Source organism: Zonotrichia albicollis, chromosome 2, assembly GCF_047830755.1.
Source record: "Zonotrichia albicollis isolate bZonAlb1 chromosome 2, bZonAlb1.hap1, whole genome shotgun sequence".
Classification (NCBI taxonomy): domain Eukaryota; kingdom Metazoa; phylum Chordata; class Aves; order Passeriformes; family Passerellidae; genus Zonotrichia; species Zonotrichia albicollis.
In genome coordinates this window covers 69886721-69899720 of record NC_133820.1, presented here as the reverse complement: position 1 = coordinate 69899720, position 13000 = coordinate 69886721, and the positions used below count along the sequence as shown (strand labels likewise).

The window sequence follows — 13000 nt, the reverse complement described above, 5'->3', positions numbered from 1 at the left end:
CGGTTTGCCCGTGATCCGCCGGGCTTGCCGGGCGGGAGGGGGCCGGGCGTGCGGGCGGCCGGGACAGCGCGGCGGGCAGGGGGCGGCGATGATGTGAGCGGCGCGGCAGCTGCAGGCCGGCTCCCCCGGGAGCCGGGGCTGAGCCCGGTGGCCGTGGGAGGGAAAGGAGCCGGGCGGGGAGGGAGGAGGGGGCCTGGACATAGCCGGGGGAGAAAAGGGAGGAGCGGGGCCGGGGTGGGGGGAGGACGAGCGGCGCCGGGGAAGCGCTGCCAGCCGGAGCAGCGGCAGCGGCGGGAGGGAGGCGCAGCCCGGCGGACCCAGCTCCGCTGCCCGTCGGCGCTCTCTCCGCGGAGGTTGGGGACCTGCTGCGGGGTGATGGAGGAGCATGGGTACCCTTCCTATAGCGCCCGCAGCCCCGCCTGGGAGGAGCTGGTAGGTACATGCGTGCCTTGCCGTTGCACAGGCATTTCCTACCCTTTTTCCTGCCTGTATTGTTCAGCCGGGGGGTCGGGCTATCATCCTTATCTGTGCCCTCCAGCCCCCCCTTCCCTTCTTCCGACCCCGCTCCACGCCAGAGCCCTGCCGCCGGCGCTCGTCCCCTCCCCGCGGGAAGCGGCGGGGTGGGAGCCTTTCGCCCCCGCCGTGTCTGGCCATTTGCTGACGAGCTCGTCCCTCTGGGAGACGGGGAGTTCATTGCCCTTTCTGAGTTTCACTGCCCGGGTGGAAAGCCTGGGATTAGCACCGAGAGCCTTGCCTTCAACTTTGCCGAGGGGGGGTGGGTTGGATGTTGACACCGTTAAACTCCTCTTAGCACAGCGAAAGCAGCGTTGGGAGGCAGCTTTCAGAAAGAGACGCACACTTTCCCCCCATTCTTCTACTGGAGCTGGGCTGGGAATTGTTCCCATCGCAGCGGCAAAGCGGGACGGGGCTGGGGGTGCTCTGCTGTCACCCCGCCGTGTGGGGAAAGTGCGTGCCTTTGGGCAGCTAGGAAGGGAGGGGAGCGCTCAAACTGGCCAGGAGGAAAGCTGCGGTGAGGTGCCTTTGCGGTTTGTTTAAGGAACTGGAAGACCCTCCTTCCAACCAAAGGAAATCATGTCACCGGCATCCTCAGCAGGCGATAAAATCAGATTTCCCTTTTCAGGGCAGTCTGGTCCCGCTCCTGGGCTTTTCTCCATTGTGCAAACACACACACACATCAGGCAGCGAGGGCTAAAAATAGGCTTTGGGTAGCTGCTTGGGAGATTTCAGGCTATCTAAGAGGTCAAGGCTAGGCTGCCTCTGGCCCTGAACTTGGTGAGGCAACATGAAGCATGGACCTGTGCCACTGCCAAGCTCCCCTTTAGATGGCTGTATCATGTTTTGCTAACTCGTTTTGTTGGTCCAGGTTTTACTTGTAAACCCAGTTTTAAAGAGAAAACGGGGGAGACCCATTCTCTGCGTGGCTTGGTGTGCGCACCCTCAGGAAAGCAGCAGCGGAGCCCTGGAGATACCCACAATGAACTAAGTTCACTCCCTTCCTTGTTAGGATTTGCAGCCCTCACAAATATATTTTTACTGTCCTAATATTTGTTGTTAAGTTGAACATCCCCCTTCGCTGCCCTCTGCAGTCCTCAAGCCACGAAACTGTTGCCGGAGATGCAGCTGTGATAGGGAAAACAGTTGTATGTGTGTTCCGGTAACATGGAGCTGACATTGAAAGGATCAGGCAAGGGAAACCCGAGATTTTTGCCTGGAGAGATGAAGACATCGTGGGAGGAAGGCAGCGAAGTCAATTCCTGCGAATGCGTTATCCTATTAAACAGTGACATTTAAATTGCTGTTTAAAACAATTTAAACAGCAAACAAACAAAACTCAGCTGAAACTCGGGAGGCAGATGGATTGCAGCCCCTCTCCGCTTAGAAATGCAGAGTCCTGGCTGAAGCATCCAAGCCCGTTTCCTTCTGTGTGCATGGCTTAGATAAACAAGGAGTACATCTCTTTTTTTTCTCCATTTCCCCCTCCCCCAGTAAGGGCCAGGATTTGGGTCATGTTTATCATTTCATTGCTGCATTTGTTAAAGAGTACATCCATGAATGCAGTTTTAAGGTTAACCACTGCACCGATTTCCTTTACAAGACTCTAATTTCAGCTAATCCACTCAATCCTTTACCTGGTAACCTGCTGGTAAAATACATGGTCTTTGTGGCAAGAGCCACATTGTTCTTTCCATCTGCTCATAAGCAGGCTTTTTATGATAAGGGGGGCAAAGGGAGATTCAGGTGAAGACCTGAATGATGAAAGGGAAAACATAGTATACTCTCTCCCCTGCTCTTAAAACTTGAAACAAAGAGTAGTAAGATAGGGAAAACTATTTTTGGAGGTTTTGAATCTGTGCAAGTTAATAACCTATGCAAATTTCTGATTATTGGGAAATGCTGTTCCTATAGCTATTCTGAGAAATAAGTTATGGACTTTAAATGAAGCGAGAAGTCCTTCTGCCAGTCAGGGTTGGACTTGTTTGTGTACTACTTCAAATTTCTATAAAGACCTTTTCTTTACTCACACCACACTTTTTAATGGAAAAGCTCTTCCTGAATCCAGTAAGAGTTGTGTAAGATCCCATGATGGAACTAAGCAAACGTGACTTAAAATGTAAGGCACACCCTGCATTCTTGCAAGGGGGGTTTGGTGGCATTGTAGTAAAAATGTGCATAACACATGACTCACAAAGCTCTGGACACAATTTTCATATTTTATATGAGACCTGAGTCTTGGCTTCACCTTACTTTTGAAATGCATATATAAGTTCTAACACATTCACAAAGCATCTGTTTACTTTTATTACCTGCTGTGGTTTGGACCTTTTTATTTTGAAGCATACAACACAGTTTAGTAGTTTCCTTAATTTTGTAGCCTACAGGTTACAGAATTCCCTTGGCTAACCCCAAACTAGCCACAAGTGATGCAATTACTTTCTTTAACAGTGGTATGGACACATGTTGATATATTTTGGCTTCCTCTTTGCTAAGTAAGGAAGTCAAGAAAGAATAGTATCGCTAATTTGATCTGCAGAGGGAGTTCAGACAGGCAGGTCTGAAATAAACTTGTTCAGAGTGGGAAGCCCAGTCAAAAACCATAGCTATCACTAACCACCAAAATGTGAAAATGCTTGTTACAAAGAGAATGAGTTTTAGGGCTGAAATCAAATAGTACAGTAATCTGTATTATAAACTATAATCTTCAGTGCAGCTAGAGTGCAATGTGTATTTAGATTTTTTTCTATACTGCATATGCATTTTAGTGACACATGTCCTATTGGGACTCAATGTGGTTGAGTCAAAATGTTCTCACGGTGTATATGTGTATATTAAATGTATACAATATTACAGTGTAAATATGTCTGTATTGCATAAAGGGCAGTTTATCAGCTGATATTAATTGCCGCAGCACAAATTACGTCAGCAGAGCTGTTTTTTGTTGTTTGAGTATCTTTCTTTAAATGCCAACCTTTATGCTTTTTACTCCCTTGCTTCAGTTAGGAAATTTAAGGTTATTGCTAAGAAGTGTGAAACTGTTAAGTGAAAGACAGAGCATGTGCAAATACTGTATGCGTTTTTAATAGCTGCATAGAGTCCCACATTGTTCAAGAGCCCAACTTGCAGAAGTGCAGTGGTACCACTTGTGCCAGAGTATTTGTAGCTGTGGTTACTGGGCTGAAAGGTGCTATCCAATATTTCACATATTGAGTCTGACATGGACCACCTGGGAGAAAGCCAGCTGTGACATGAAGGGATAGAAGTCAAGTTGCAAATCCTTTTTGAGATGAACTTCATTGCCACCTTAGGCAGCTTTATCTGGGTAATGGCTGGAACTGGACCCTGATTATCTATTAATACCTTTGAAAAGAAGAACAAGTGGAAATAGTGATATCTTTAAAACTGTCTTTGTGCCTCGGCAACGTATATACTTGTAGAAAAAATTTCTATGCTAACATGAGCAACTTTTGTATTTTCAACAATGCTTGACACTTGGTTTCTCATTTTGGAGAACGCTGTACGCATTAAACAACTGGAGACTTTAGAGCCTGTAACTTCACAGAGTCCACTATGTGCTTCACAGAAACCATGTTCTCATATTCTTGTTGAAGTGTTCTCATGGGACATTTCCTATCATTTGCAGACTTAGGTTATTGCTACTAAAATCTTCACATTAAGTAACCTGAGAGAACATTCCTAGTACGTTTTGTTTCTTTCATAGCACTCTGAAGTTTACCAAGACATGATGAAAGAGACTTGCTTGGAAGTGAAAGGCTAATGCTTTCTTTCCTGGTAACCACATTTCTGTGTTTGGATAGTCAGGAGTGAGGAAGAGCACACTGAGGTAGCCCAGGTGAAGATGCATTGTGCAGCTACTAGTGCTCATAGTTAAGCTCTGAAAATGAACAGAAGTTGAAGACTTGTATTTATTCTTACAGTAACTACTATTGTTCAGCCAGCACTATTTAATTCAATTGAATTAAATGTAGCCAGTCTTGCTTGTGTTCTGTCAGCACCAAGTGTTTCTCAAATCACAGTTACTATTATGGGCAATATGTTGGGAAAATATATCTTGTTGTCCCCTTGCAATATTCAAGTGACATTTACCTTCCTAAGAATTAAGGAATTGCAGTGAGACATGTTCTGGCATAATCTGCTATTCCCAAAATTCATTTAGTGAAGAGGAAGAAAGGAGGGTGGAAAGACACAGTGCCCTAAACTTACCTACTAAGAGCAATGCATACTTGCACCTGGTCAAGTTTGATCCCATGTTTCGAAAAAATGGAGAACTCCTTCTCAGGTGAAGAGTGAGATAAGACAGAATTAGTCCTTATTTTCACAATCATTTTGAGATGAAGTGTTAATGATAGGATTTAGGCCTTATTAATATTTTGATAGAGTGTATAGGTAAATTGATCAAAATGCCTTTAAAATAGAACTTCTGAATCCTCAAAATAGATATTTTAAATTTTTAAATGTTACTTTTGTGATTTTTTAAAATATAACCTCCACAATTGGTCCTGTGTGGAGGTGGGTACTAGAATTGTATTTGAAATACCTGCTGCAGTAACACAGAACTAAGCCACAAGAACTCCAAGGCTTCATGAAAATATTGCTTTCCCCTACACTACTAGAAATAAAAACCCCAATAAAAGAAATGGGCTGGACTATAAAAACTCTGGACTATTTGAAATTCAGACTGTGGCAAGGTGTCTGCAGTGTAGAACAGGTTGTACAGTTGTTTACTTTTCCTCATTAAATGCTTTGTATTTAGGTACTGCGGCATTATATTAGCATGTTAAGAGATGTTAGTTCCCTTTCTGGAAATATAAATAGAATTGTGGGAATATAGAAGCCACAAGCATTGATTGCTTTCTTATGCTTAATCCGGCCCATGCGGCTAGGATTTGTGTGTTTTATTTAGTATTGCTGTGATTTAAACACTTATTTTGAACACTGACTACATACAAGCCACAATAATTTCAAAGTCCCACAATTCAGAACATGTGGTGACATTTTGAGATTGTGTGAGCTGCCAGATCTGAGATGAAAAACGAAAACCGACCCTTTCTTTCCCCAGAAGTAAGGGCTGCTCTTTCACAAAGACAAAAATGAACAGAATAACAAGAAAATTAAGCTATTATGAGAGAATCACTGGAAAGCAATAGATGCATTTACTAAAGCTGTCCAAGGCTTTGGCGCTGATGGATAGTTACCACGGGGTTGACTGGCTGGAGGAATAGCGTACAGATAAGGAGCCCACCGCATCACATGCCGTCCGTCCAAGTGCCGAAGAGACATCCTGCGCTCCCAGGGGAGAGCGGCACAGCCCTCGGCCGGGACGGGGCAAGGGCTTGGCACGGCACCCACCCGCTTTCGCCCTGCTTGCGCTGGGAACTCGGCATCGCCGCCCTCCGAGTGTCCCCGGGCGGCACAGCGCGCACGGCGGTGCCCGGCGGGGCGGGCGGTGCTCGCTTCGGTGCCGGGCCCACCTCCCGGCCAGCCGGGACACTCCAGGACACTCACAGGTGCGGGGGCGCCGGGCGCCCTCCCCGCTGCCCGTCGCTTGTTTCTCCGGCCGGACTGGCCCCGGCGCTCACCTGCGGGCAGGCACCCTCCTGCCGGGGGCGGCCCGCCCGGCACCGGCGCCCCCTGCAGCCGGCGGCCGCCCCGGGCCGCTCCCGGTCGGCCGGGGCGCAGGAGGCCGGGCCCGTCCGCCCAGCTCCGCCCGCCGGCGGGTGGCTGTGCCCCGGTGGCTAGGAGCGGGCGGGGGCGGGCGGCGTGGCCCGCGGCCGCCGTCTGTGGGAGGGGGCGGCGGAAGATGGCGGCCGGGCGGGCAGCCCCGCTCCGCTCCGCCACAGCCGCGGCCGCCACCGCCCCCGTCCCGCCCCCCCGCGCCGCCTCTTTCCCCACCCTCCCGCGCCGCCTCCTCCTCCTCCTCCTCCCCGGGGAGGGGAGCGGCAGCGGCTGCCCTGGCTGAGCCGGGCTCGTGTGCTTTCTCTCGGTAGGAGTCCGGGAAGATGGCCGGGGCCGAGTCGGGGATGAGCGGCGCCGGGATCCCGCTGCAGCCCCAGCCCCAAGCCCCGGCGGCGGCGGCAGGGCCGGCGGACGAGTCGTCGGACAGCGAAGGGGAGCACGAGGGCCCCCAGAAACTCATCCGGAAAGTGTCCACCTCGGGCCAGATCCGCAGCAAGGTAAGGCGGGCAGGAGCCGGCCAGCCCCGCCGCCTTCACGGCCGGTTCCTCCATCCCCATCCCCAAGCGGGGCTAACCCGGAGCTGGGGACGGCCGCTGCATCCCGCCCGCATCCCCGGGAGCGGCGGCGGGGGGTTGGGGGGGGAGGTTTGTGAGACAACCGTGCCTCTTCCTTCCTTTCCTCTCCCCTCCTCCCCGTCCAGCTGTTGCGTCCACATCTGTCCCCGGCTGGCAGGAAGAGCCCCCGGGGCTGCGGCGCTCCGCTTGGCCGGAGGGGAAGCTGCCTGCCCCGGCAGCCGCCCTGCCCTGCCGGGCGTCCTGGGTGTGGGGGAAGCGGCGGGCTGCCTCCCTCCCTCCCTCCTTCCCTCCGGCTCCTCTTCCTCGGCGGCGGGCACCGCTGCCGCGGGGATCCCGCCCTGCCACCCTGCGGCGCGGGTGGGCCGGCTCAGCGAGCCCTTCCTCGCCACTTTCCATACCCGCCGCCCACCCGTTTTAGTTCTCCGCCGGTCCCGGGCGCCGCTGCCGTGCGCCCCGCCAGAGTGGCAGGCACCGAGCCCGCGGTGGCACGTCGGGCTCCTCTTCGGGAGTGCCGCCAAGGAGGGAAAGGCGGCTTCCACTTTGAAAGGCACCTCGCGGAAAGAGAAGTAAACTTCTATACATCCTCGCTCGTGCCACTGGATGCGTAAAGCAGCTGTCAAAATTTTAGGTTAATGCAATTTTTTTGGTTGCCTCGGTCTGCCGAAGTTGTCCCGGTGGAATTAACTTTTTTCATGGATGGTGTGTTTGTTTAGTTTTTTCCCCCCTTGTAAAATCAACAGGCAGGCATTTGAAAGCATAAACATAATGAAACAGACTTGCTGTGTAGAACTTTCTACAAAGCGTGGTCCACAGTCTGCACAAACCCACCTTGGGGAGAGCTTATTGATGCAGTGACATGAAGATCAGGGCTTTTCTTGGAAGAGTCTGTTTTGAGGGGCAAAGTGACTCCATGCAGGCCTGAACTGATCACACTTAGGGTTTGATTTCTACACAATAGGTCATGTGGTGGTGTTTCCTCTACAGAGCACCCATTAAAGTTAGTAGTTAGTGAAGTCCTGTCTGGTTGGTGCTTTCTTCCCTTGGGCTTTTGCTCCATGCACTACGTGCCAAAGGCAGCCACCTTTAAACAGTGATTGTTAAACAGTAATGTTACTCTGTTATGTGAGGTGGAAAGCAGTTTTTTCCTGAAAGCTTCTAAACAAGATGTGTCATTCCATTTTGTTGCTAAATGTTAATTTTGCATTTACACATGTTAGGCCGGGCTGAAAGGTTACTATAGTAAATAATATACAACTGTTGCATTGTGTTGGAAACGTAGTTCTACACAAACTTTCAGCTTTTGTGTTTTCAGGACGTTTTAAAAGAGCACGATGCCTTTATTAGCTGTAGTGGTATTAAGTGCATTTGAGTGTTTGCTCTCAAAGAGGTTGATACTTGCATAAGGAAAACGTGCTCCTATGAATGTTATCGATACAGGTTGGTGAGATTGAGGTCCCAGCCAATTCTTGCCAACTGTTACAGATGGGTGGGATATTCTGTGTCTGAAGGTTGTGAATGAATGCTGATCTGGGATTGCCTGAAGATCTAAGACAGCTCTGCAAGTCTTGCTTTGCTTATCTTAGCTTGAGTCCCAGTTCTATTTCTGTGAATCAGATATATATAGGAAAAACTGACTGCTGACATAATTGGAGTTAAAATGTTGCTTTACTGGTTGCAACTTACAATAATATGCAACTCCACATATAAACATCTTCTTTTCAATTTAATTAAAAGTGATATATCATTGTTAAAGATGAGACCCATGTTAAATAATTCAGTAGCACTTTATTTTATAACTCACAATGCATTATTTAAAAGTAGCTATATTTAGACAGACAACTCCCATTTAGTTTAAGGGTGTTGTATGTTTGCTGTTGTAGTAGTTGGTGATCAGTGGTTACATGAAACCACTAGAGCAAGGAACATCAGGGAGCTGCTCTTTTACCCAGCTAGTCCCTTTCATTCAAATTAGATTTGTTAAGCTTCACTTACTTGGTGGATGTGTTTGTAAGCTAAGGTTTTAATTAAATGGATTGGGCTTGTCTTACATCTAAGAATAGACTTTTGAAAGAACCCAAAGCATGTATATTACATTTATCATTGATGCTTGTGGGCCATTTAGGACTGTGCTATTTTTCTCCAGAGGTTGCTTATTTACTTACTTGAAGCATTTCAGCGACGTGGTATCGATTCCTTAGCTCAGAACTATACCCAAAAGTCTCCGCTGGTAATTGTTTTTGTTTTACTTAAGGAAGATGTTATTTTTAGATGTTTTGGTACAGTTGATCATTTGTGAAAGCTACCATATGGTGATACTTTGCAGACAGAATCACTCAGGAGTGGATTTTTTTTAATGTGTGTATAACAAGATTTACGAAATATACGTACAAGAACAAACCCCTTTCACAAACAGAAGCCTAAAAACTTCTAACATCTGTAGCTCTCAAAGGCAGTTTTTACTCTTTGCTCTTTTCTTCCTAAATAAAACCAATTAATTATTTAACTGAGGGCAGGGGGTGAATAAGAGAATGAGAAGATGAAAAGCAAGAGTAATGTATTGGCAGATGTAATTACACCAAAGTTTATTGCTTGTTTGTGATATGCTAATGATTGATTCACAGTTCTATTTAGAAGATTATTGTCCAGTTTTGCCATAGCTTACCCTCACTGGATAGCAACTTCCTTGGCAAGCTGTTAGCTTGATTTCAGTGGAACTACTTTTACAGTCAGTTGCTAAGAAAAACAGATTGGTGATGCGGCTGAACATCATTGTAACTTCTGTTACGGGTGCAATTTTAGTTTATGCATATCTATCTCTTAAATTTTTACAATACTTTAAAGCATATCTTTGTCAAAATGTGGCCATTATTAATTGCCCCAAACAGAAAACTTGAAGATCAACATGTGTTTGTGTCTGCCAACTTGAGGAGGAGGGAACAAGTAGTGGTGTAAAGGACTGAAGGACTATTCTTTAGGCCAACATGTTGATTGTCACTAGGAGCTGATTGCTAAAGCCGCATACTTGGCTGTAGAGTTACACTGTAGCAGTAGGTACCTTTAGGGGAAATCAGGACCAAAACTGATTAGGATTTCTGTGAGATTAAAGCCAGTATCTTTAAATGTCATCCTGGAAGCTTTTGCATCTGGGGAGTTTGTGTTCCATGGAGAAAACACTAGTCAATAAATAGGTGACAAGTACCTTGTGAAGTTTGAGCATGTTTAAGCCAAAATCCCTAATGGAAACAGCTTTTGGTTTTGTAATGTCTACTTATTCTTCCTCCCCATTTTGAATCACCTGAATATTTAGCTCATAAAACATGGCTTGGTAAAAAAAAACAACAAAACCAACAAACATTTTAAGAATATACATTTTGGATTTTCGATAACTTTGGAAAACTGTAGTCAGACAGTTTGGAAGTAGTATATATGATGATGCTGGGTTACAAGCAGGGTTACATTGGAGATTGAAGTAATGGAAAGTTCTCCATGTGTGTGTTAAATTTGGCTTCTTCATTTTTAAGATGTTGGTTAAGACAGGCAGAGTCAGTGCCTTCCTTAAACAGATGACTTCAGTTCTTGGGGCTACAGCCTGAAAACTGCCTGTCATCAGCTGGCTTCTAGTTGCTTTAAAGCTAATTGCTGTAGTGCAAAGCACATTCCTTAAAAAGATGGCCTTTCTTCTGTTCTTTATAGCAGAAATGTGTCGAGAAGGGGAAGTTCAAATTAGAGCTCACACTTTTTCTCTTTGAATTCTCCTCACCTTGAGGATCAGCAGAAGATTAATAAATGAAAAGATCCCTGGATACTTGGAAGTATAGTTGTTAGATGAGCACAGTTACAGCTCCCACTCTTGTCTTGAGTACTCTATAAAAAACTGCATATGAAGAGTAGCGCTTTTATCACTGACCTAGCTTTCTATTTTAATGGCTCCACATCCAGTTAATGCAAAACCTCTGTTGGATATGTGGTTTGCTCTCAAATCTGCATTAAGTTTCTGGCCTGTGTTTATTTTTGCATGAAGCAGACATTCTGGAGCAGAAAGTACAATTCAGGAAATGCAAGAAAATGTGGTGTATTGAGTAAGATAAATACACTTGTAAGGTGTGTGGGATAAAGCTTTCTTCCTCTCCTTCACCCCCAGTGGTTTTTGTTAGTAATGAAATTGCTGTAACATGGCAGATACTGTGAAGCAAGACTGTGTTATAATTAGTGGAGATAGTACAGTGTTGTTTAGTTAAATGGCAAGAGTTGTTACTTGAATTTTCTTATCTGAGTTATTAACATGTATTTTTTTGAGATCTTAAATCATTATGGAGTAATAAAAGTAAGCTAATTAAATTCCCCAACGTGGTTTTATTTGCCTTCACACCATCCATTTAGGAACTGAGCCTTCAAAAAGTTTCTAACCTTTTCCATATGGTGACATTTGACAGTGCCAAGTCCCAGCAGTCACTTCCTGTTTGTTTCTGGTGTACATTTCTCTCAGTTTACCCTAGCTTGTTAATTCACCTAAATGTAAAGTGCTGTGAGTGATACCAGTGTTCAAATGCACAAGCATCATTCTTTGCAATGTGATCTGTTTTTCCTTGTAATGGTTCCCAATTTACTCAGCTAAGTAGTGGTTCATTCCTTTCTGGCTAAGGAAACACGATTTTTTTAATGCTCCAGAAGTTCTCAGGAAAATGCCATGGTAGCAAAGTTTACCCCAGTGGAGATCCTTTATATACATTAGGATTGTGTGACTCTGCACAGCTTCAAAATGCACTGTAGTTTGTAATGTACTCTGCAACTGCAGTGATATGAATAGTGTCACTAGCGAGGAAGTGCACAGCTATCGTCCTCAAGGTCTGGGCACCTGGTAGTGTTCACAGAACAGACTGAAGGGTGCTACAGGATATCTGTCTTCAGTATTCGTATTTTCCATTATTTTCATTCTGCAATTAAATTTATGTACTGTATATCCATCTTTAGTAAAACATCTCAGCAATTTTTTTTCCCCACAACTGTTGTAAAATCTGGCAAATTTGTTTCTCTCACGAGATCCTGGGGACTTAAACCTATTTTTAAAGTGAACTATTCATTAATGTATATTCCTGATATGTGCAACACACATATGTATGCACAGGTCAATATATTTAAGTTTTGATATGGATATATATATAAATATATTATTCTGTTCTAGAATATGCATGGACAAAGCAAACTAGTTTCTATCATTGAATGCTGTGCAATATTTGTTGCTTCTCATAATTGCTATGTGTCTACATAAGCTTTCAAAATAGAGTTCCATTAAAGGAAATTTTCAGGCAAAGACATGATAGTTTGGGGAAGTTAAAAATGACTGAACATACTATGTAGAAGTAGGCAGGGTTAGAATGGAAAGAGTTACACTATTTAAGGCACAGTGGTCATTACCACTCCAGATTCTGACATATGTTTGTATAAAACTGAAATGAAATCTGCTAAGGCATTTTAGTGATGCATGCATTGGCAAAGCTTAAATTGCTAGCCAAGTACAAGAAAGGAGGAGCCTGTAACATTTTACAGTAGGTATTTGCAAGCAGGTCTTCAAAGAATGTTGCTTTTGTGGGTTTTTTTGGTGTTTGTTTCTGTGGTGTGATATTATTTGGTTTTGTTTTTTTTTTTTTCCTCTGGAATCTTTAAAGTATTAATGTTATTTTGTACTGTGAGATAACATGAATTACCCTTTTTTTCCTCCCACCCGCTGGGTGAGCTGTGAAGGTGGAAAAAAGATAATCACACTTTTATCTTTAACACAAGATTTTGATTATTTTCTACTTTGTTCTAAGGAGCTGAAGAATGCTTTTCTGTGAAAAAGATTGGGTGAAACACTTTGAGTTTATTTTGTACTTTAAGCAGAATTTCTGGTTTTTTAAGAAGCAAAAAAAGAGACTTATTGAAGAATAAATGATAACTGGAAATCCCTTTCAGAGATGCCTTATCTTGTGGACTTCATGTGCAGAGTCCTGGAGACACAGAGCAGCCATGCCAGAGCTCAAGAAATAACTATTCTATAGCTGGGTCTTTATCCATGTAAGGCTATATAGATCATTTGCAAACATCTTGAATTGTTTCCAGCAGCTACGTCAGAATGCAGGATGCAACACTGTTGTATGACTGCTGTATGACTACTGGATGACTAGCTGGACTAGCCAAATTACTTTGGATATCTAAAGCAGAATACCTAGAAT

The 13000-nt window shown here is 45.3% G+C and overlaps 1 protein-coding gene across 4 annotated transcripts in view; it reads left to right on the top strand.

Moving 5' to 3' along the window:
* Window positions 1–224: 224 nt before the first annotated feature.
* Window positions 225–13000, top strand: part of DGKH (diacylglycerol kinase eta) — a 159692-nt gene continuing 146916 nt past the window's right edge. For 2 of the 4 annotated variants that reach the window (XM_026793657.2, XM_005487304.4), the window contains exons 1-2: window positions 225–432; window positions 6525–6710. In XM_026793657.2, the coding sequence (XP_026649458.2) occupies window positions 376–432; window positions 6525–6710 (243 nt within the window). In that variant the 5' untranslated portion in view covers window positions 225–375. Of the gene's footprint in view, window positions 433–5913; window positions 6045–6524; window positions 6711–13000 lie in introns of those variants that run through there. The other 2 variants (XM_074535466.1, XM_074535467.1) reach the window with 2 other exon arrangements.